The 24510-nt window shown below is 44.8% G+C and overlaps 7 protein-coding genes across 7 annotated transcripts; 4 read left to right on the top strand and 3 right to left on the bottom strand.

The window, feature by feature from the left end:
* Positions 1–1260: 1260 nt before the first annotated feature.
* On the bottom strand, positions 1261–2937 carry AOL_s00006g579 (uncharacterized protein; the record flags this gene model as incomplete). The annotated part of the gene is made up of 5 exons (XM_011119888.1): positions 1261–1815; positions 1870–1996; positions 2093–2223; positions 2303–2620; positions 2719–2937. 5 exons carry the CDS (start codon positions 2935–2937, stop codon positions 1261–1263), a joined length of 1350 nt encoding a protein of 449 aa, XP_011118190.1.
* A 772-nt stretch (positions 2938–3709) lies between these two features.
* On the top strand, positions 3710–4858 carry AOL_s00006g578 (uncharacterized protein; the record flags this gene model as incomplete). Its single annotated transcript, XM_011119887.1, has 3 exons — positions 3710–3799; positions 3892–3984; positions 4058–4858. The coding sequence occupies 3 exons, from the start codon at positions 3710–3712 to the stop codon at positions 4856–4858; spliced, it is 984 nt and encodes a 327-aa protein (XP_011118189.1).
* Positions 4859–5157: 299 nt separating this feature from the next.
* AOL_s00006g577 (uncharacterized protein) lies at positions 5158–7192 on the bottom strand (the record flags this gene model as incomplete). The annotated part of the gene is made up of 4 exons (XM_011119886.1): positions 5158–5291; positions 5397–6469; positions 6528–6764; positions 6825–7192. The coding sequence occupies 4 exons, from the start codon at positions 7190–7192 to the stop codon at positions 5158–5160; spliced, it is 1812 nt and encodes a 603-aa protein (XP_011118188.1).
* A 1129-nt stretch (positions 7193–8321) lies between these two features.
* AOL_s00006g576 (uncharacterized protein) lies at positions 8322–14909 on the top strand (the record flags this gene model as incomplete). Its single annotated transcript, XM_011119885.1, has 22 exons — positions 8322–8601; positions 8671–8725; positions 8797–9188; positions 9245–9358; positions 9421–9499; positions 9585–9620; positions 9691–9935; positions 10040–12076; positions 12156–12339; positions 12406–12490; positions 12547–12583; positions 12658–12708; positions 12768–12841; positions 12905–13022; positions 13086–13104; positions 13192–13223; positions 13281–13336; positions 13403–14148; positions 14210–14237; positions 14299–14353; positions 14424–14808; positions 14876–14909. The coding sequence occupies 22 exons, from the start codon at positions 8322–8324 to the stop codon at positions 14907–14909; spliced, it is 5142 nt and encodes a 1713-aa protein (XP_011118187.1).
* Positions 14910–16589: 1680 nt separating this feature from the next.
* AOL_s00006g575 (uncharacterized protein) lies at positions 16590–18088 on the top strand (the record flags this gene model as incomplete). The annotated part of the gene is made up of 4 exons (XM_011119884.1): positions 16590–16988; positions 17063–17545; positions 17611–17667; positions 17729–18088. The coding sequence occupies 4 exons, from the start codon at positions 16590–16592 to the stop codon at positions 18086–18088; spliced, it is 1299 nt and encodes a 432-aa protein (XP_011118186.1).
* Positions 18089–20390: 2302 nt separating this feature from the next.
* AOL_s00006g574 (uncharacterized protein) lies at positions 20391–21611 on the top strand (the record flags this gene model as incomplete). The annotated part of the gene is made up of 2 exons (XM_011119883.1): positions 20391–20549; positions 20643–21611. The coding sequence occupies 2 exons, from the start codon at positions 20391–20393 to the stop codon at positions 21609–21611; spliced, it is 1128 nt and encodes a 375-aa protein (XP_011118185.1).
* Positions 21612–22007: 396 nt separating this feature from the next.
* On the bottom strand, positions 22008–22730 carry AOL_s00006g573 (uncharacterized protein; the record flags this gene model as incomplete). The annotated part of the gene is made up of 1 exon (XM_011119882.1): positions 22008–22730. The coding sequence occupies one exon, from the start codon at positions 22728–22730 to the stop codon at positions 22008–22010; it is 723 nt and encodes a 240-aa protein (XP_011118184.1).
* Between the last annotated feature and the right edge of the window lie 1780 nt (positions 22731–24510).

Genomic DNA, 24510 nt, shown 5'->3' with positions numbered 1-24510 from the left:
AAACAACAAAATATAGCCTGACACCAATGCCTGTGTAGTGTCTATTTCGTCGCAAATGCTTCCCGTAACCGGGTATATGTCATGGCCATTTACGTTTCTATAGATTAGTCAGCGCTACGGCATAACGGCGTGTCTCTAAGTGTGTACTAGGTTGTGTATGTACTCACATCGATGGAATAGATTCTAGCAGGCCTTCCGACCAGCGTGATGAGGCACGGCAGTTAGAGAGAAATAGGTCTAAGCTCGAATCCTGGAAACTTAACGGTGATGCAGCTGAAGCCAACCCAGGAAGCTGTAGCAAAACTTCGTGTCCCTGGCAGTCAGACGAACCATCAAATCGCGAAATGAGCACACCGAGCCCCTCAAAAACCTGTGCGACGTGGGAAAGCGGGTAGCGCGTATCGGAGCTACCTAGCGGTGTCTCCCTAGTTTGAAAACAGATACCTGCCACCGGGGATTGCGTAAGATAGTCGAAGAAATCGTTAAAGCTGTCGATTTCTTTCTTATCCTTTTCAGGTGATTCACCTAGGAATAATTTTAGCCCCCTCCCGATACCATTACGAATTCGCAATTCGTGTTAGCTAAGTAGTCGAGAAGAGCATCGAATCGGTAGTCGAAGATCTCAGGACACCAATGTGCCAATAGAGGTGAGTTTGTGAGGCAAACGAATAGTGTGCGAATAAATATTTGGAGATGGTGGGCCTTTCAGTCCCTAAGCTAGGCCCTGCGCTAGGAACTAAGTACCTTCTATTTATCAACTTAAAAAACTGTAAATCGTAAACTTATACACTAGCTTATGGGTTAACTTAAGGATCAATTTATGAACGAGCTTAGCCACACACTTGCTTCAGTCATCCTAATGCTATTGGCGCTTCCACGTTACACTTAGTCTTTGGAGTGATACATACTAACGCCCATAAATTACACGGTCGAACCTGAACACTACACTCTGATAAAACGATAAGAATGTATGATTTTTTATTACTACAACTAAATGTTAAACGATGGTTTAAAGGTAAGGGAAGCGCGAGTGGGCGATATCGCGGCGGGGGTTCGGTAACTGGTGTTCTCTCTGCACTCCCGCCCTTTTATTCAACACACTTAACAAACAAACGGAATACATGTACAAGTTGGCCTAGTAATCTAGCCTAGAGATCAGGCGCAGATAAAAGGCAGGCTAGTGATATATGCAAGTACGATATCATATCGTCAACATGCAGCCTCGGGGACCCACCTACGGCAACACAACTGGTCCCGAGCCTACAATACAGCAACGCAAACATAGTATTTTAGCCAGAGGGCTTCACATTTCGATCCAATCGCAGGATTCCAGCTATAAAGTTGCTGGAAAGTAATTTTGAACCTCGTCTGGATGTTTGCGCAGCTATCGTCGCCTTGAACATATCTGAAGGTTTTGCAGTTCTTTGTCATACCGGTTTGGATCGGAGTGGGTGTCGTGACGCCGTTCCCTGTCGTAGTGGGCTTCTTCGAGGTGGTGGTAGTTTTCTTCGTGGTAGTCGTTGTAGCCATACCGATTAACCTGACGCAAATATAGTACTGAGCCCAGAGACCTGTGCAATCGCTCTTGATTGCTGGGTTCCAGGACACCAGTTGGGCCTGAGTAATGCCGTACTGGGATATTATAGCGGGACAAGTGTCACCGCTCTTCACTAGTTTGAAGTCTTTGCAGTTTTTTACCATGCCGGTCTGAATTGGCGATGGAGTTGATACGCCATTCCCAGTGGTTGTGGCCTTTGTGGTGGTCGTGGTAGACTTAGTAGTTGTGGGTGTTACGGTCGTAGTACCGACACAGATCTATATATTTGTTAGCGCCCTTGCAACGATTATGGGACAGGTGCCGTTTAATACATAGACGCTAGCCCAAATGCCACTGCAGTCGCTCTTAATAGACGCGTTCCAGGCGAACAACTGAGCTAGTGTAGCCCCAGTTTTGCTGGTAATCACAGCGCAGGTATCGCCAGAATTTACAAAATACCTGACAACTTAAGTTAGTTACTTCTTATTACAAAGCCTGCGCAGACATATGTATGATTTTCGATGCTAATAGCATGGACCCGGTATGAGAACGTACCATTTGTTACAGTTAGAGACCATCTGTGGCTGAGTAGGGGTGGGGGTGTTGATGCCGTTTCCAGTGGTAGTTGTCACTGGAGGTTTTGAAGTCGTGGTAGGAGGAGTCCATCCCTTGATCCTTGTGCAGAGCTGTAGAATCCAGGGGGTTAATACTAAACGGGCTTCAAAGTTTATCGATGGGTGTTGTAATATCTCTGGGGCTACCTACATAAGTTCCAACCCATAAGTTCGAACAATCGCTGGAAATCGCCGGATTCCAAGAGAAAAGAAGTGGGACTGTCAACCCGGAGTATCTAGAGGTGAAAGTTCCGCAAGAGTCCCCAGAATTAACCAGATCCCATCGATCACAAAGAGTAGTCTGACCACTCTGCGTTGGTCCTGGGGCGCCCGGTGTTGTTGATATCGCCGTGGTTGACTTGGTGGTAGTGGTCGTGGTCGTCGTGGTCGTTGGAGCTGGTTCGTTCGCTGCCTCTACGCAATACGCATTTCCCGTGACTACGGTACACGGGGACCCAACTGAGGGATTCTATAGGATTTGGTCAGTCTATCAAAATTGCATATTATCACCCCGACAATCTAATGTTTCTGACGGACGTGGCAGCGGGAAAGCTTTGTTACACGCACCCATCTAAGGAACTGAGCAGACGTAATACCCCAGGAGGAGTATATATCAGCGCAGGTTACATCGTCTTCCCCCAGCGTGTAGTATGTACAATATTGGGTTGTACCAGAAGCAGTTGGACCTGGGGGGGCCTCTTGACGCTTATAATAAGCAGCGCCTCCATATGCTTCGACAAGAAGGAAGGAAGCAGCGCTTATCAAGACTGTTAATGTTTTCCGCATTTCGTCTTTATAAAATAGAAAATATGTAGATATATATATATAGATAATGGTGGGAAGGGTAAAGCTGCCCGGATTTGACTCTGATACTCGGAGCGGGGATTCTGCACTTGTAAGCTTCTAATCTAGAGCGTATAGAATGATCTATTAAATTAAGGGCCAGAGATTCCATAGCATTTATACAGTTTGCAATCATTATGTTGTAGCTCTGCGGGCCATCTGATGTAGAGGCAGTGCCTATTTAGTATTGCATATTGTGATACGATACAATGTGATGTTCTTGCCGGTGCTAAATTGCAACAGGGAAATTGCGTTGTCTACCAAACCCTTCGTGGCACAGCACCACAGGATCCTATCGGGCAAAGCCGGGGCCGTGCCACGCGATCGCTCCGGTAAAAATTAAAATATCCTGATCGAACCAGGTGCAAATTGTAACGATACGTTGATTAACAGCTGATTAAAGTTTCGGCTGGTATTTCACCTTCCACGATTGTTTCATACGTCAGATTCATCGCGTCCGCGAGGAAATATCGTCCCGGTGAGATAGATATCCGGGAATATAACGTCAATTGATCAAGGGTATGCAATGTAACGGGAATCTGCATAAAGGCGCAGCGTTCCCCTCCTGCCTCAACCTTAATCAAACTTCAAGGTACGATGTGTAACCTCGTAAACCGGGCAACGCCGCGCGAATTCTAGACAATTATTGGCAGCTTGGCCACAGTCATAGATCAACGCAGTTAATAGAACTCGCAGTAGGACCTAAACCCACGTCATGGCGTTTGCGAATGCCAGGCTGCAAGAAGAGCATGACCCTAGAATGCCTTTGCATAATGCGATACTGGGTTTCGATTGGTATTATCAGGTATATTAGTCACCGCCATGGTTCTGGAGGCCCCAAAAAGACCATCCACAGATTATTAATTCGAATACTAATGATATTACCTGAACGTCAAGGCTAAATTGAACGCGGGATCTTCTCAATTCTCTGAGAAGCTTTATCGGGAATTCGCCCTCGAGTATATCAGACTAGGTCATGACGGCCGCCGGGTATCTAAGCCCCCACACGAAAAATACCTCTTACAGAATTCAAATCTAACCAGTTTGCCACCTAACTTAACAGCCATATGTATTACGTGCAAGACAATCGGCGCGACGGATTAGCGAAATCGTTCCGGCGAGGCGTTGTGCCAAAGAAGAGGGCCTACACATCGTTCCAAGGGTTCCTGTGACGCTCTATACTAATCGAGAGCGTTATTGTTGCCTCAGCTCTGGGAATTTTGGATCTGAGTTTCTCTTCTTTCGGACCTGGTTCGGCGATGACGATCATTCATCCGAAGATTCTGACAAGTTATACGAAGAATTTATTTCAGGCTGGAAGAATGCTTGGACGGACGAGGAGTTTATCATTGATCAACGATATTGCTTTACCGACAGCTCGTATTCTGACGTGCCAACCGCATGCATGCGTTCCGAGGCTCACACTTCCGAGGAGTGGCTTTTAACTCGTCTCCCCGATGAACTAGGTGGGATGGACATCGATGATGATCAATATACGGAGGCTGATCTATACGAGGAAGAAAGCATATGCTTGGTTATAGCAGACCGAGAGGCAATTATTAATGGTTGGTTACTAATTTCTGCGGTCAATCACAAAGGGTGTGTTACCGGTAGATGGAGACTGCCGGCTGGAGACTTTGCCGCGTCACTGATTTCGAGGCGTTTTGCTATCCCAGAGTCGATGAGTGAATCAATATACTACAGAGGATTTGGTGACGTAACGGAGCCTGATATTCATAGTTCAGGTGGTGTTATGTTCGATGTATCTGACCCGCCTGGTTTGTGGTGGGATGCTCTGGACCGAAGGGGTTTCACGCGCAAGCGCCCATCGGAGAAAGTTCCATTAGGGTTTCTTAGGAAATAGTACAGAGCATCGAGACACGACCTGATTTGCATTAAATGTATTTGGATAGATTCCATTCTGTTAGTTTTCCAACAATCTAGTTCTATCTAGTATCACGATGTTATACGATTATCTCGGATCAGGTAGATATGTTTGCTACACTAAAGATATGGTGCAGAGCGCAATAGGCTTCGATGGTAACTAGTTAGAAGACGGTATGAGCCCACAAAAATCACAGCCCCTAAAATTGAAATGACATGAATCCCGAACTATTCGAAGTTGTAGACTTGATAAGATCGTTTTTTCGCGGTGCCGTGAGATTACCCATTTATCCAAACGCAATAGGCGTTGCCGGTGACTAGATTCGTGCAACTTGAGTCCACTCCTCGGTTTAGTTGTAGAAACCTTCCAAGTATTATTCCATACAGCGTTGCAATTGACGCACATGTATCTCCTATCCACCGTTTCGTCAGAATGTGCTGCCAATGCATAAAGTATACGATCGGAAGGGGCTCCCGTGTGGATAGAACTTTGAAGGTTATGTAGCGGGTAGACTTACCAGCTCGACGGACGTGCCATTGAATGCACTTATTAGACGCGCCAGACTGCGTAGGAGCGGGAGGCGGAATAAAGGTCACACGACTGTAGCTCGTCGTTGCCGTTGTTACAACTTCGCGGATACCAACGCAATACGCCATGCCGGCCACCATGTTGGTACACTGTGAATTTAGAGACCTATTCCATTCGAATAACCTAGCCATCGTTATTCCAGCGCCTTCAACCATTGCATTACAGCCCTGGCCGCTGACAGCAACTCGCCATTGATTACATAACTCTGTGGTTCCAGAGTTCGTAGGAGCTGGAGGCTTCGCTGGGTCTGCAGTTTCTGTTACAATGGTTGGATAGCAACTTGCAGGAATTGTTGTCGGGGATGGTAATACCGGAGTTGAGAGTGTGATTGTGCAGAACTTGTTCCAGTGCCTAGATAGACATACTTCTGGGAGATCTTCCTTCCCGAGCCGATATTGGTTGTCGGGAAGTATTTCACCTTCGTAGAGTCCAAAGGGGCAATATTTACCGCGGTCGCTGACCGCTTGAAGAATGGACGCCGGGACTGTAGCGTTTACCGTAGTTTTTGTTGGCACTGGAAGGGGATCGCTCCAAAATGCACTTGTGGCCGCAGTAACTGAAGCTGGTGGTGCTTGGCTCCAAGATCCTATAGAAGATACTGAAGATGTTGAGGACCCACTACCCGTTGGAGTCACCACAGGTGGCATCGTAAATTTAGTCGTAGTATCCGGAGGCGACAGGCATATATATTTGTTGATCATGTATTTAAGGTTTGCACAGTCCATCCCAATAGTGGGATTCCAACTTCTGAACATATTCTCCGTAACATTGTATCCAATAGCTTGTAAGAAACTAGAGCAAGTATCCGTAGCAGAGACCTTCTGAAGAAAGCATGGTGATACATTGTCAAGGCAAAGAATCTTTCCAGTTGGAAAGGTAGTATTGTGATTCAATGGTAAATTATTGTATTGAAGCAGACGGTCAGTGGGCACCTTCTTGAGAATGGCCACTGACTCGGGTGTGTCAGTTGCTGCTGGCTTATACGTTTGGATGCATGGTGGTCTAGTTCCATCAGTTAGTGGCATTTTGGGAGAGATAAATTTAAGGATTCTAGACCCACATGCTGATAACGGCTGTCGAAGTTGAAGAAACAGATGATATCGAAGGAGTATATGTCAAAGGATACACCGTGGAGGCTACAGAACAAGACTTTAAAAGCGAAGAAAAAGATGAAGCGTTTCGAAGATGGTAGTCGTATGGGTTATTTAGCTGCTTCTGAAGTCTCATGAGATTGCATTTGCTGCATTCTTGAGCAGTTGTAATATTTACGAGTTGTGGCTTGCAATATGTCCCAGAACTAAAATGAAAATCATTAGAGTGGGATCATAGAAAATTGAATTTCTGGCTGGAGACTCACTCTTGAAGGCAAACAAGATCGAAATTATACAATGGACGGCCCGCCATCAGGAGGGGCTGTATAATGACTTTGGAAGTCCCGATAGTAGTCGGATACTGGGTATTCCCACATCTCGTTGTGGCATTACCGACCATATAGCTGAGGTTCACCCGACAAGCTGAAGTACAGAGCGCATTCAAATTGGTATTTGGAACATCATCAGGTGGTAACATGAAGATATTCGGGCATTGCGTAATGTTAGTAGCGAGTGTAGCGCGGCAGGACGCACTGATGCTAGTTGGGAGAGTAGCTGGAATTGGGATGACCTGAAGGGCAGCAAATGCTAACGAAGCCGAAAATACAATGGTTGAAAAGGATGGAACCTTCATAGCTAGAAGCTGTTCAGTGTATCAACTCTGGTGGAAAATCCAAAGAAAGGTTTTTTTTTGGAAAGTATCACCAAGGGCCGGGAGGAGTGAGGTTTGATTCTTCTGCGCTGGATTGAGCTCTGGGAGTTTGATCCTCCGTAGCTAGTGCAGGTTTATCTTGATATCCGGTCTTTATTCCTTCCGAGTCTTTTACAAAATATCTTACGGAACAAACGGCGACGGGTTTCACTCACACGTGTAAACAGTTAGACGGTATGCTATCAGAACAGAACGTGGGCAAGCCAGGCCTTGCTATAGTGCCAAGGCTTGAGATTGATATTGATGGGATAGTTCTACCCATTCGACGTACGAGCTCCGAATGCAAATCATCAGTTGATGTTTAAACGATCTGTGCCTAGTACCGGTTACACGAGGTCAATGCTACATTACACATTATCCACGATCCCACAACTTGAAACATAGTAAATATTTGATATTGCATAGTCAGGATCGCTATTGCATACGCAGAGCATATGGCAAAGTTCCCGGGGTCGCTCAATTGCTCAACACGAGGTTTCATTGTGGACGTGGTCGCGCGGCACAGCGTGGCTTCGCGAATACGATTATCTCAAAGGCGATTATCTACAACAAATTTTTAACCAACCATGAAATTAATATATCCGCTGTGGCAGGAATTCTCCGAGGCCTGGAGTAGGCAGCCTGTGCAACAAAAACCCCTTATCTTCGATTGTGAATACTCTTCCTTGAAAATTCGAGGCCGTGCGTTAATCTCGCGCATTGCCTCAAGCTTTAAACGGACCCCCCACAAAGGACATCTTCTACTGATATGATCTTCGTTACACACCCATGCATCTGGATTTGAGTTGGCTGAGTTCTGCATACGAAGGTATGGCACAGCCGCACAAAATGGGGGAAAGCTTCGAACCCCAGAGGGAACGACTTGTCCAGCCAGAGCCCATGTGGTATGGGGTTTTGTGAGTGATATAAACTGTTGGACTCTGGAATAATAGATAAAGACTACTAGAGCGTTCGTATCGAGGCAAGGCCCGTTATCGTGTTGCCAATTATCGCGGGTGTTCTATGGCACTTTCTATAGTGGTATAACAAACTTTTATCTTGTTTTGGCAAGATGGTATCTCATCGCTGCCACCTTTTCTTCCTACTTCTCCTACTAAATACTTTTATTCTACCATCTTTTGCTCAACAGAGCGGATTATATTGTGATATCGATAACCCATGTGAGATCGGATGCTGTTCGAAGTTTGGATCGTGCGGTTTCGGTCCTAGTTGGTGCGGTCCCCAAAACTGCGTCAATAACTGTAATGCAAAAGCAGAATGCGGCGAGTATGCCGCGAGGCCGGGACAAAACTGCCCTCTAAACGTCTGCTGTTCGAAATGGGGTTTTTGTGGTGAGTATCAAGTTCACTCAAGCTGGATTAATCTGGGTCTTCGCTCTAATAAAGCATTCAATCGATTAGGTGTGACATCTGAATTTTGCAACAGCGACTGCCAGTCCAATTGCAAAGCTCCGAGGTTAGTCGTGGATTCGTCACATAATATTACAAGTATGAATCGCTGATATGGGTCATTCATATTTCATATAGCCCACCCCAGTGCGGTGTAAGCGACTCTTCTTGGACAAAGCGCCGTATTGGCTACTATGAGACATGGAAGGCCGCTTCGGACTGCGATGGCTTTCCACCGGAAAAGATACCATCGCAAGCATTCACACATATAAACGTTGCTTTTGCGGAAATATCTGCAGATTTCAAATTGACATTCAATGATCTCCCTCTTATCGGGCGAATTGGAAGACTGAAAGCCAGGAGCCCTGCTCTGAATATCTTTATCAGTGTAGGCGGTTGGGGCTTTTCAGACCCGGGCCCAACCCAAACGAGATGGTCGGACATGGCGTCGACAAGCGCTTCTCGAGCCGTATTCATCAGGAGCGTTATGGACTTCCTTGAACTTGCTGATTTCGACGGAGTTGACTTAGGTATGCGCCAAGTCTCACTCCTTTCGTATCGAGTGTTTGCTAACTTGGCTTACTAGATTGGGAGTACCCGGGAGCCGATGATAGAGGGGGAAAGTCAGCGGATTTCGAAAATTATGTTTCTCTCGTAAGAGAGATGAGGATTGCATTTTCTATGCGTAATCCAGGATGGGGTGGGTTTCTTTCAATTAGCATCGCAGTGCTTTCCAAAATCTAGAGGCTAACAGTATTTAAGATATTACTATGGCCATACCTACAAGTTATTGGTACCTCAGACATTTTGACGTCAAGGGCCTGCAAAGTCATTTATCATGGTATGTCCTCTAGTCTTAAATCTTCAGAGTTCAAGAATCTTGGAAGCGCCTTATTACTAATAATATCTCTATTGTTGATATCAAGGTTCAACCTCATGTCCTACGATCTCCACGGACTCTGGTAAATTCATTTCAATTGCCTTTGGATCTAGTAAAATGTAACTATTCTAATAAGTGATACTCTGTAATAGGGATGCAGAAAATCCTTATATCGGTCCATATGTATACGGGCACACCAACCTTACCGAGATTGGAGCGGCACTCGACCTCCTTCTGCGGAACGATGTCAAGATGCAAAATGTTGTGATGGGTATGGGATTCTACGGAAGGAGCTATACCTTATCTGATATCTCGTGCTATAAGCCTGGCTGTGTGTTCCTTGATGGCGGCGTTCCTGGCGAATGTTCCAAGACATCTGGTGTCCTAACTTATCGAGGTTCGCTCGACTCTTTATCCCTTACAATTAATATGGTGCTACTGTCATCGCCAAGATGAACCTAAATTTCACTGAGAATTATTGCTGACGAGCTACACGAATAGAAATCCAAGCCCGGAAACATCGCTTAAACGACCTCCGCGAGTACTATGATGGTGACGAGACAGGAGTCAAATACATGGTATACGACGGCGACCAGTGGATCTCCTACGACGACGAAGATACGTTTGAAGCAAAAAGAAAGTTCATGAGTAAAAATTGTATGGGGGGTGTTATGATTTGGGCTATAGATCAAGATACCGAAGACTTCAGCGCATTGAGTGCTCTCATCGGGGAGGATTTCCTTGGAAGTGGGCTATTAGACGGTGGCCCACTTACCAATCGTGAAAAGAAACTGATACGTCGAGAGTTTAGTGGCTTTACCGGAGATGACTGCTACATCACCCGACAGTGCACCGGGATAGGTGTACTTGATAATGCATTCAACACTTGCAAAGCCGGCTATGTTGCAATTGAGAGGGTACATAGTCCTCCCTTTGACACCTCTGACCCCCTTAGTCAGGAGAATATGCCATGTAGCTTTGGTCAATATAAGTCCATTTGCTGCAATGTGGAAAGTCCGCCACAAAGTTGTATCTGGAAGGGCGGTCCAGGCCCAATGACTCCAGCCTCATGCTTCGGAGGGAAAGGTGATGCAACATGTGGGCAGAACCAGTACGAATTGACCACCGATTCACACACCGACTCTTTTGGTCTTTTACCTTGCGCAAACGGGAAACGTTCTCTATGTTGCGATAAGAGCCCAGCGCTGAATCAATGCCACTGGACCGATTGTATCCCCATTGAACAAACTGTCGACCCTAGCGTTAACCTCTGCAATCGAGGAAGACCCCCAAACGGCTTCGGAAAGGTTTATACTACTTGGCGCGGCGATCAAGACAATGGTGCTCGTTGCCCTGATTGGAGTGCCCGGATATTCTGCTGTCCGGCGAAGAATACATATCGCAACTGCCAATGGAAGCCGACCTCGATGAATTCAAATTCGGATTCTATCAACCCGTCTTCTACTGCCGTTCAATTCGGCTCTATGGCACAATGTTACGATAGGTTGTGCCCGGACACACAATTAACAATTACTAGAGCGCAACTCCCAGAGAGGATGCCAAATTATTTAGCTGCTTGCTACCCATACGATGCAACCATAAAGCATAAATATTGCTGCGATCCTCCATGGGATGAGAACTTACCAGTCGACCCTAAATATCTCTGGGCAAACCCCTCAGGCGAGGAAAACTTATACTCTTATCAAGAGAACTATGGGAATAATGACCACAGAGGGTGGCCTGGGGATACGGACCCCGGTGATGATCCTTATGGGTTCATCATGTTAGACGGACCTGAAGATGCTCTGCAATCTCAATTCCCTGACGATTTCGAAATAATTCATAAGGACGATGCCGACCCTGCGAAACTCAAGAAAAGAAGTTCTCTGCTCACAGAGGATAAAGAAACCTTAGATAACACATTTACGCACGAAGAGAGTACCCACCTAGTTTATTGTAAGGTCGGCCGTACGGATAGCTGCAAGAGGATCTTTAAAAATGCTGCCGCTGATACCATTATCAAACTACCGAACCACATTGGCTCTGGTCCATTTGCGCGAGTAGTGTCTATGGAGGAGGTCATAGACGAGGATATTCCAGCACATCACAAGATGAAACGTTCGAATGAAAACAACAACCATACAATATACAAGTTGACTTTTGATTATGCGTTTCACCTGATCAAGCGAGATACCACGGTTCACATGCGCATGGATTATACAAATCTCGTTCGCTATTGGGATGAAATTACCGATGAACCTGGACCTTCTAAAAAAAAACGTTGGTGGGGTCCTTTCGGAGAATGGCTTCAGCGATTGAATACTGTGGAAGGGAAAGACGTTGGAAAACTGCCCATGCACTACGAGAAAAGCATGTTACTATATCGATCCCAAAAGGGTTGTCCGAGAGGGAAGAGTCTCTTGCGGGCTAGTCTTGACATAACAGCAAATGTGAAGTTCGATATGAATGCGAGGTGGGCATACTACTTAACTGGTACAATCGTTCCTCTGAAGTTAGATGAGACCTATGCATACTTCTGTCAGTAAATTCCCCTGAGATTTTATTATGTCACCCGTTGGTCCCGCTTAACCTAATAATCAACTTACGTCCGATATAGCGGTTGCGCCCGACGCCGAACTGAGCCTGGAGATCCTGGGAAACGCTGAACTTAAGTACCCAGAGAAAAGAGTTAAGATTATTGACACCTTATCGTACCCGGGACTTTCAGTAAAGGGAATTGCCGCGGTGGGGCCAACACTAGATTTGTGGGGCTCAATGGCAGGCAAGTTGACGATATCAGGGTAAACCACTCTCTAATTGGGAACATCCAGAGAATCATATTGGGCTAATCTCATAAATATCAAAAGAAAGCTTAAGGCTGGGACGAAGATAAAACTCCCTCAGTACGAGATGTACTATCCCATGGATCAAACTGCTGCGCCATATGAGAAGGTATACAGGCCTACCCAGTCAACCTTGAATTGGAAGTGAGGCTAACGTTTCATCAGTTTGGGATGGACGCCCAACAGGTCCAACGTGCCGAAGGTATATTTACAGATCGTCACAAACAGCCAGACTCAATTGTGCACCGACCAAAGCAATAACATGATATTCTATAGGAATTACTCCCTTACTAGAGGCTGGTGTATCGGCGGAAGCGGATCTTGACAGTAAGATCTCATGAGACGCAACGGATTTAAAGGCTTATAGCTAAGATTGATGGGAATAGTTTCATTAGTACCCGAGATCAATCTCGGAATTCAATTCGGCCTCAAAGGAGGCACAAAGATCGTAGATGCGCAAGTAGGACACAACATTAACGAATTTCTGCGTCATACTAGGCCTAGCTAACTACAAATTATTCAGATTGTCGGATTTATGAATAATACCGTGAACTTTAACTTAAAAGTGCAGGCACAGGGCGGTATTGGAAGTGGTGGCTCCGCTTCATATGACTTCGTGGTCAGCTACTTTTATAACTTTGGTGGGTTCCAGTCTATTTTGTGCAATTACAATACGATTCTGACATTAATCTATCTTAACCTAGGGTTTGGGGGACGTGCAAGGTGAGGAACTATTGCTAAAAAAATTTAGAATCGCATTTCGTAACTCAAAAGACACAACGGGACGCTAATCCACTATTTACTGAGCAGCTTCATTGGTTTTTTCAACTGGGTTATGAGAGGTATGTGATAGCGAGATGTCAAGTTACTACGCAAACTAAATAGAATTATAAATTTAGCGCGGCAACTATTCCCCGGACGAGGGAAGCAAGTTATTCTCTATGAAAAACACGGCGTTGGTTAACCACATGAACTCTGCATCTATGATAGGTTTATAGACTAATACCTAACTCTAATTTAGGCTATCTCAACGCCACAGAGTAGGAGATCACTACCTGAACCAATCGAGAACGCCACATTTGGGATCTTAGATGGTGTAGGAACGGACTTCTTAGGAAAGCGAGACCTTGTAAAGAGAGTCGGGTGGGAAGATGTCGCATCCTTTGCTAAAGGGTTATTGGATTGCAACGACGGTGGCCGGTGCGCTGGCGGTGGTTGTACTAACGGAGCATGTGATCTTCAGTCATCCCCGAGGTCTAAACGGTCTCTAGTATCTAAGAGGGCCGACGAGGAGCCAGAGGAGCCACTACCTTTGGAAGTGTGTGACACATCAGTGCCGAACATTTACTGGAACTGTAAATACTTCGAAGACCACATCGTCACCCCAAGGCCAGGATTACAGAGTGACCCACAATGGTCCTACTTTGGAGTTTGCCATAACATGCGCAATGGTTTTGCAGTATTAAACGCCGGATTGACCGTAACACTAAATATGGAAGGGACTAAAAGAGATGGACAAAACCGCAGAGATCAAATGTGTGGGAAGTATGGTTCATATCACCCAAACCAGGACCTAAGCCTCACAGCCTTCCCTGGTGAAAACGACCGGATACAGGGTGCCAATGATGACCAATCCAATAATCTGGTGTGGGCCCAGCATTGTAAAGCGGAATCCTCGAGGCTTAATAGCTTCAAATTCGGGGCGGGGGAATGGCCCTTAACGGGTAACGAAAATTGGTTAACCTGCGATGAGTTTCCATTTGCTTCGTAAGTTTTCTTCGATTCTTATAAATATTAAGAGGTACTGATGATACGCGAATTGATACAGAACAATAGAGGGAGGAAACCCGGCACAGGTAATGCACCTTGACGGCCTCCCAACGGACTATTAATTTTGGCTAACAACCTAATTTGTAGGGAGTAAGAGCATGCACGCCAGGGTATCAACAAGGGTACCAGAGCGTCCTCATCGGTAAGCTTCTATCTGAGATTAATTAGCTAACCCCTACATACCAGATGGTATACGCTCACACGATATTTAGGGAACTTCGGCCTCTGGATGAACGAAAGAGTGAGTTGGAAGAATGAAGATGGTACTAATGAGGAAACCTGGGTTGAGTGGATAAAGTGGGATCACCCGCTGCATAGAGATGAGCCGGTTTACAAGTGGCTTCAGAGTCAAGGCAAACGCAGAACTTTTGCAGTTGGAATTTTTGACAGCGCCCATGGCCCACCCCAGGGTATGGCGATAGACTCCTCTGGTTCGGACACGACAGATTGGAATAACATCGTTGCCGTGATAAACTTAAGGGGAAATAGCCAGTATAGATTAGGGGCACAAGGAACAATTAAAAAAAATGCGATGTGTGTGGATCACGATGCAGATACCATCCCGACCCCTTGGGGAGACAAACCTAATATCAAAAGGTAAGCCTATGTGCTTTCGCGTCCACATAACATAATTTTACGTTTGGCTTTCTAATAGGAGTAATAGTTGTCGGGTGAGATTCGTGGGGGATGTCAATTGACTTTGCGATTATATTAAACTATTCCTATATACTCACATACGCATATACATGTACATCGGGTTGTAGCATGGGTGCAATGGAGGCATCCTCATAGATTCCAAGAGTTTATAGCAAGGACTATCGTGTAAACATGATTTATAGCTTTGTTGGTCATTGTTGGAGATAGTAATATATGTTTATCAGTACGGGTATGCATATCATGAGATTGAATTCATGGTAATTATAATATAAAGGATCTCGAGGCCCTCAGTTTGAAAGATCATGCGCCCCACAGATAGTCGCTGGTGTGTCAACAATAGATACACGCTCAACATCTAGGTCAACCCAGCTAAGAACTTTACTAGTAAGCATAAGCAAGATTAACTCAGGGCCAGGTAGTCGAGGCCCAATCAATGTCTTCTGCTCACCTGGAAGCAAACTTCATATCCTATGTTGTGGTGGCGCAGTAACCGAGTACGAGCTGCTGCTGCACGTCTCAGCCCTGTGCCTTTGTGCAGCTACCGATATCGCACGGTGCTATATTGCATATTATTCACGATAGCAAGAGCGCACGCGCACGACAGAATAGGAGCATGGCGGCCACCCGACTGGAGGAGTGAGCGGGGCACCCTCTCGCTACGGGAGAACCCAGGAAATGGATATGCATTATGTTGTACAAAGTTTGCAAATAAAGCATGCGGCTCTAAGTTGTTCTGCTCGAGATATGACGCGTTCATATGTGAGCAAATGTTAGTTGATTCTTCGGATTTTCATCCTAGGCTTTGAGATAGTATAGATTCGCAGCTCAATGGTGAAGTCCTCTAAGTCTTAATCTCTCGTGAGTCCCGGGTGTGCCGATGCGAGGCCGGTCTCGATTGATCAATACGTTTTTTTCTTGAAGTCCCTGAGTTCCAACCTTTCGCTTGGCGGCTTTCTAGCAACTAATTCCGTCCTACAAATTCTACACCACGATCAACTCTTCGCATGGTTTTTTTCCCTATAGCAAGAAAATTCAACCTGAGGAAGAAGATGTAATAATTGATTAGATGTTTTGCTTAGTATGAGTCTGGCTGTCCAAAGTTCTATATTTGGGGCTGTTTCTCAAGAATGCAATCAATGCCTTTGCAAGCCAGAGAAACAAACCATGGCTAACTTAAGCTGCGCTTTGAATCGACGTGCATATATGGCTTCTCCACCTTCCGGATGTGTTACCGAGAAGGGTTTTTTAGGCCCCACAAACAAAATATTCGACCCTAATCACCAGTCTGAAACCGGAGTCGGAACCTATCAGATGTCGATGCACATTTCTTTGACTAATTGTTTGGGGTCGACATGAAGAATTTAATATCCATTGAAGACTAATCACTCTTGCACAGGGTCAGCTCACGTCAGCATCCAACAACTTTTCAACACACAACACAGCCGCAGCTTGGCATGATCTTGGCATGAATTGCAACATGCAACGCAAAAATGGATCGTTGAGGCTCATACAATCATTGGCGCAATTGGCTATGCATGGCCATGGCTGGCTGCAGGGTTATAATATTGGTCCGGCAGGGTCCATATCACAAGTATATATAAGGTGGTGACACAAGCCTAGGAAAGTTTTTAAGATTCCAAGATAGACGATCATTCTTTAATCCTAGCCAACAGTATCAATAGTTCTATACATCCATATCACATCACATTGCTGAATACAAAATGTATTCATGTCTTAAACTCTCCCTCTCGATATTTGGGCTCCTAGCCCCAATCCTTGGCCATTCAAAGCCGGTGCCTCAGCGAGTCATTGGCGTCTCGGGCAGTCCAGAGTTTATTTGTGCCTTGACTGCCGCGGATCGCACTACATGGGATAATAGCGGCGCTTCTGTTTTTCTTGACAATTTTGTACGAGAACAGGGGGTTAGGAATTGGGCCAATAACCTCGATCAGAGAACAACAGCAGGAGGAACGATAGCAGATTCGAATTTGGATTGCACTGATCTTCGGACCGGAAACTGTCGATCACCAAATGTTCTTTGCACTCAATTTACACCACCCCAGGTTTCTTTCATTAGAAATGCAATGTTTACTTGTCACAGTTTACTTCGGGCCTACCAGGTATGAGCATCCGATCTACAATCGTACATATCCAGGATTGGTTTTTGTCAAAATGAATGCTAACAGACTTCTAGGAGGAACTCCAAGACGCAATCATCAACGAAATCCTCATGGCAGGCGGCCTAGTCTCAGACTTCGGACAACCAGCGGAACAAGGGTACAGCATTTTCGGTGTTCTGGCCGGAGCATTTACTATCGCAGCTGCAGCTGGTGCTGCAAACCCTCTTATCGGTGGACCTTTGACCGCTGTAGCCGGTATTTTCGGTATTCTGGGATCCTTCCCCGATCCAACGGATGCGGACAACCTGAGAAATGACATCGATGCGCGATTAGCACAGGCATTTACTGCTTCTCGTGATCAGGTCTCTAATTTGGCGCAGACAATATTTGGAGGTGTCGATGATACATCGTTGCTTGCGAGAATTTCGCCGCCAGCGACTAACTCGGAGACCACGGATGTTGGAAGATTTTTCTCGGGCGGCAGGTTTCTCATCCCCGCGACGGTCAATCTTGATATGGAGGTTCGGGCTGTTGCAGACAGGGGTATACGCTTAGTTGTAAGTTTTCGGTCGGAATCTGTGAAATTCGACAATGAACGTTAAATGCTAATAAATAATTATAGAGGCAAGCACTTGTTATTCGCGCTCTTAAGACACAGGGTTATTTCGTTTGGATCGATGTAAGCTCTACCAATCTCTATATTTCTCACCTCCTAGCCAATCCACTAACAATATTCATAGACCGGCGCAACCACCTTCGAAGCTTGCACACCAACAGGCTCTCGTTTCATGAACGGGAAATGCTACAAGATTGCCAGGTTTGCGAGTAGCCTACAATCCAGAATCGAGGACATTCCAGCCGATACTGTCTTAAAATTCGGCAATGAACAATACAACATCGTCATCGAAGACTTTTACAACAACGCGGAAGCCTGTCAAAATGCAAATCCGAACTCAGACGGACAGGCTCAGTTTGAGGGACTCCCTCTTGATGGAACCTTACCACAATGCTTCTTCAATATGAGAGTTAGGACGGGGATGCGATGTATTTTGTGTCAGATTTCGAACTGTGGGGAGTTCATATTGAACCAATGCCCATAGTCTTGTTAGGGAGTGTGAGCGAGGCGTTTAACTTCAAAGGATTAATTAAAAGCCTTTTCTGTAGCGGCTGTTTTCAAGCGGTTCATTTCGGGGAGTTCTGATTTTAACATGTACTCAAAAATAAATAGTTAAAATTAAATTTTGTCAAGATATTAAGCACGTCGTTTAGCAAGACTAACCTAGGGCAGAGCGGTTGAGGACTAGCTCTGACAATAAAATGCGACCGTAAAACTTCAACCATAAGATCACAGCCTTATATTTTCTTTTTGGTCGTTTGAGCAACAAAACATATGATTATTTTCAAATGTAATTTTGTTAAAAATATTGCTTAGAATGGGTTTTGCTGGCCTCGTTCCTAGGTGTCGCACATGGAGGTACTTTATTTGGGCTTTGCGAATTTACATTGTATTAGTGCGAGCAAATCAGACAACAATTCCATGCGAAAGTCGCACTTTTCTCGAGTATTATTAATACCGAGGCAACTAGCGTTTTTTCTTGCAAATTTGAAATATAATCGATTTCACGTATTTATACCCTGATATTTGGTACGGTTCTATAGTTTTATTGTTCTCGGATTTGAACTCTGACAGCAGCTTATATCTCTACATGAAATACCTTATATGTACTTGCCGTTGAATTCATGTCATGATAACAAAATAACTCATTAAATGGCATATCAGCACCCGTTTCAAACACTAGTTTTGTTCGTGACTTTCCCGAAACGCTATAAGCAAAGTTAGATATGTGCCCTCTTGGACGACTGGCTCCTTTAAATTTTCTAGTTCGCAATCGATCCAATCCTACATCTACACCAATCCAGTCGGGCTGTATAGCTATATGGATACTTTATCGTGATCCCTCTCTCCCATTTTTTCCTTTTACTTTCCCAAACCAACGGAGGGCAACCATGAGTTTAACTCAATTAACTTATATCTAACCCTACCAATAAATAAATTATAATAAAAACTAAACACGCTACATCAGATGATTTACATCGTAAATGAAACCGATTCAAAAAAACTTCCGGTATCGCCGTGTACAAAGGTGCTCCTAAACAAACCACTATATTAACAAAATTTCGATATTATGTAGCAGGATAGTTGTATTCGGCGCTGTATATTGCATACAGGGGTGATCTTGAGGTATCTCATACTGGAAAGGCATCCATAAATATTTTCCTCAGTCTATTAAAGAACTACATCAACGATGGTGAGAGAATTAACAAGTATGACAGGGGATGCGGGATGGGTTGCTTAGCAAAACAGTACACCCTCTAACGCAATCGCCTCTCAATAAGTACTTAATTAATTACTTAATTAAGCGTACCTACCGATCACTATGGATATAGAATATCTGCTAGAAATGCGAAAAATGCCAACTATCAAGAGATATATTATATTTGTGCAAATTGTATACTTGTCTCGTACCCAGACCCGGAAGATTAGGCACCATAATTTCGATCTTTCTACGATTTTATTGCCACTTTAAACTTAGGAGTTCATCGGGGAGCCGACCTAAGAGATCGATCTCTCATCTACAACTGAGACTGCGTATCATGCGACAGTCTATATCTGCATATATCTAAAATGGAATTAACCTAAATGCGGTACCGTTGGCAGACCATAGCCGTTTTGTGTTGTGATATGCTGCATTTTCTTACAGTGGAATCGCGGTGATATGCTGTGCCTGGTCCCGAGGCCAATAGAAATGGTGGAAGGCGTTTTGTGTTAGAAATTATGAATGGAACTGTTAAGATGTAAATTTGTAGGATGATACAGGATACCCGTGATCTTGAGTTTTGAAACCACTGTGATTTGGACAGCGTTGTAGATTATATATGCATATATGGCAAGAGTTGGATTTCAGATTAACATCACGACGCGACCATAGGATATCTGGATATAATTGGTTGCGGAGCAAGGGAGATAATGTGGTATAAGATTCTGTTACTGGCGAGGAATGCTCCCAATATTCGACACGAGACAGAGATGCACCCCTGAGGGGAGGCTACCATGTCGCTTATTGGTTCCATGCAGCTACCTATACACCTACATAATTCCCTCCAAATTTCCTCAGCCTTCGGTCTATGGAGTTCCAGAATAATTACGACATCAAATTGCACGCATGAGAAGGCTACACGAAAAGGCACACGACCCCGCTTTTAAATTCAGATCTGATCAAGGACCTTAAAATTCGCTAGCACGAAATCGAAACTAGTTAACCAGTTCCACCTTGCACGATTGCAATATCCCTTGAGCTCTCGAGAGACACCGGATTTATAATATATACACCATTTTGAACAATGAATACGAATCTTATAATTCACGATAATGTCTCCCATCACCCCCTCGGTTCGGGGTCGTATTACTTCCAATCCGGTCTGCTGGAATATCTCACTCAGTTGATCGGGGATGGAAAGCCCTGTATCGATGTTTTTGTCGGAGCTCAGCCAAATTCGTCGGTATGTAATCTAAACAGTATTTATCAGCCATTTCCCAAGCCTTCTAATCCTTATTATGACTAACAAGCTATCCTTATCCATGTATAACTGCAGCCCCATATCGGGAATATGACGAATGTTTCGACCGCTTTTGCTGTAGCTAAAGGCCTGAAAAAACATCAAGGGTCCCGTCTAGTAAGGGTATCACTAGACCTGGTGGATACCGCTCCATACTCGCCAACCACTACCAAATACGACGACGTGGTCTATCAAAAGAGTCTTCGGTACCTCCAAAAGGCCACCGAGTCAAACTCTGACTTTGAATCGCTCCTCGTGCAGTTGAGTGCAGAATGTGGTGTTGAGTACCGGGTAAGAAAACAGACAGACATACTCCAGGACCCTCACCTTCGAGAGATCCTCCAAGACATCGTCGCCCGCCGTGTTGAGATCGCACCGTTACTCGAACCACGTTACAAGACTTTGGGAATAAGATATGCTTGCCCAACACCAGATTGCGGTCTGGCGGACAAGCACGGTATACGAAATGAATACTTCGGGAATCAGATCAAGTTTCAGTGTCCAGTCCATGGGAGCTATCAGATTGATCTAGAGAATGGAGACTTGAAGTTCCTTGAGTTCAATACTCCATTACGTGGCCTCATTCGTTGTCGTCTCTTTGCTCAAGATCCTGTCAGTAGTTGGGTTCAGATCAAGGGATCCGACTATGCTGGTTTCTATGCAGAGCAAATGGTCTTGAGGCCACTCCAGGGATTCTGCACGCCTATCACGGTCTATACGCCTTTGATCATGGATTGGAGTGGTGCGAAGATATCGAAGAGTCTTTACGTTCGGCCGGATGCGTACGAATATCTTCGTCTGTCTAATCTTTCATACTTGCTTAACTTCCGCGAGTTTTGCGCTGCTGGGTTTAAGATTGGTACTTTGTATAAGTTGGTTGAAAGGTGGATAAATGAACCGAAGCGGTTGTTTCGGCATTATACGATATATCAAATCCATCAAGAATTGCTTCAAATATTGAACAGTGAACGGGAGTCTCTTAAAGAGGTGGAAAAAGGGAAATGATAGCAAGGTGGATGGGAAGAATTTACAGATCGGGTTGGTTGGTTTTAAATACATGTCCGTAGTTCTGGTATCACCCTTTTGGGAGTAACTCGGGCTTACTCCATATTGTACTACGGTAGCTCTTATTTCCATGTTCTTTTCTAGTCTTATGATCACTGAGAAATCCGACTGAGCACCTACGATTTATTGTTCATTACAATGCGTATAGTAGGTAGCTGACCTCGGGGAGTTTAGTTCAATGCTTCTTAAAAGATGATTGGTTACATATTTCCTAATATCTTTTAACCGTCCCCGTTTTACCTGCCACCAAGACCCTACCCTAGGTGGCTCATATCTGCATTGGGGGAGCCATCACCTTCAAATCGTAGCGGGCTGTGTAAAACCGCTTGGCATTGGTTAGGTCGATGTTTCAACCCTAGATGATTCGGCTTTCACGTCGGATATTTTCGCTATATCCAGCCAGGCGTATTTTTGCGGTGCCCCTCCTATCCATCCTTTCTCTACCAGGGCCTTCAAGCTCATCGCTTCTTTGAGTTTCCAGACCTCTAAAATTCGGTGAGCATACCAGTTCACTTCTTTCCGCGGTTTTTTTTTTGCTTTCTCAGGAACCAAGGTACCCGAAAGCCCATCGTTGAATTGGCGATTCCGCTCAATGTGTAACTGGTCCTCTGGAATTTCCCCTGGTCGGCACGGTGCAGCTATGACGGCATAGTACCTGATCGCGCTCACGGGAGCCGTCTCGTAGATCCACATATCTCTTGCCGGAAGAGGGTATTTGCGGAACTCATACGTTTTGGTACCAGCGAGGATAGATTCCACGTGACGAGTATAAATTGAAATGACAAAGTGTGATTTTGATGATGGTTTTGATTTGGATGGTGGTAGAAGTGAGTAGCTCTGGTCGATAGATGCTGTTGTAGGGGTATTGGAATTTTCGTCGTCTTCGTGGGTATCACCATCATCGCTGTTATTGTTTATGGTTCCAACCGTGTCAACTTCCCCCGCAGATGAGGCTTTGCGTTTCCGCGATTGCATCATATAGGCTCTTATATCTCGCTGTTGAAGGGGTAAGGAAGAAGTTGGAAGCGAGGACGAAGATGATGATGATGGTTTATCCATTCTGTCTTTTCGCTGTCGATACTCAGCCCTACAAGACCAACTTTCAAAATTGACGGCTTTGGTTCCCGGCGGTTTGCAATGTAGGAGACAGGGGGTACCAGGGGTTGTCAGGAGGTTGAAAAAGGGTTAAGATGGGTTGTAATATGTCAACACATCCCAGAATGTATATGTGTAACACAGGAAAGTCACGTGATAATGAAGACCGATGCGCTGGCAGGCACAGTTGCTGTAACCACCAGCGGATGTTGGTTCCATATTCCATACGGCAGCGTCAGATCTGTATAGCTGAGGAATCGATACGTTTTGGGGAATACAAACCGTCCCGATGCTAACATCAACATTTGTTTCTTCCAAAGCTCTCTTTATTTGTGCTTCCGAAAGTTTATCTTCTCCCCAGTCGAAAAAGTACTAGCGCACATGTAAACTAGCCCTAACGAAGAAAAACCTCCTCGATTCCACCAACCCAAAACTAATTCGGTGTTGGATTCATCTGAAGGCGTGGCACTGATGAGGCTTTCAATGGCATGGAGAAAAGACGGTGGTGAAGTTTTATGGAGTTTAAGCCCCTGGTAGGTTTATTCCGATAGTGTGATACCCATGCTATTCAATTGGACAGAGGCACCTAGGCTCCAACTATAGCTATATTGAGCCGTATATTGGAAGTATCTGCGCTGGCGTTAGTGTTTACAACATATCAACGCCCTAACTAAGGTGGGAGGGGCGCACTTATAGCCCACGGGCTTCGATTTGGTTGGTGATATCTCACTTCCCAGTTTCTGCAACTGATCTTGACCAGGAAATATTACAACTTTTCCTTTACCTGACACGCCAATCAACCTAGATATTTTTAGGATCATCAATCGGTCGCCCTCAGAGCTATCCGTGTTAGGGAATAGCTCTTCTGAGTCTCAAAGCGCTAAGAACGGCTTTTGACAATCTCCGTCGAGGGTCTTCTTCTCGATGATGTTTGACACTTGAGGTCGTATGATATGTATCCGTGGTATGAATAAAATCCCCTTCTGGAGGGTGGAGGGGTTCAAGGTGTATTATTGCGGCGTGGGAGTGCAAATGTCATACAATGGATGGTTGAGTAGGATGATCAAGTTCGAACTGTGGTATTAAAGATAGGTATATGTATAAATACCCTTGATATGGCTTTGAGAAGATCTTTTAGGTGACTCATTATCCCTACAAGGGGAGGCTAAAGCTGGTTCTGATTCTTAGTTTATGGTCTCTACCATCACTAACCGAAATAAGAGATTTAGCTTCTTCTTCTTCTCCACGAGGCATTCTATCTCAAAACTTGAGCCAAGCATATTAATATGAGTGTTATTTACAGCGGTTACATGCTAGGTAGGCTGATATTTCGTCCCGTTGCCGTACTCAAGGCTTATATCCAGAGTAATCGACAAATTGATAATCAAATCTGTAAAAGGACAATAACTAAACCGATTAATATAGTAAGTTTCCGGGTTTACCAGTAAGCAGGCTAGGTATCATATCCACTATCAAAATTTGAAAGGGCAAAATTTCATTTTGCGTATGCGCCCTGGTAAGGTTGGCTTGGATATGGGTCTATAACCATGCCCAAGATTATCAAAGAAGTATAAATAAATTACTTTTCGGGGAAAGCCTTTGATGTTTCTAGGTTGATCACCTTATTATCAACGGCATGCTTTTGGGCTAACAATTTGGCTTGCGTTCGACGGGAGTACTCCTCACTTGGCTTATATATGTTTGTTGCTACATTTATTTCCCGGCCACCGTACTTTTGCTACTA

This window comes from Orbilia oligospora (genome assembly GCF_000225545.1).
Source record: "Orbilia oligospora ATCC 24927 unplaced genomic scaffold scaffold00006, whole genome shotgun sequence".
Taxonomy (NCBI): Eukaryota; Fungi; Ascomycota; class Orbiliomycetes; order Orbiliales; family Orbiliaceae; genus Orbilia; species Orbilia oligospora.
Note: the sequence above shows the minus strand (reverse complement) of the source record. Positions and strands in the feature narration are given on the sequence as shown.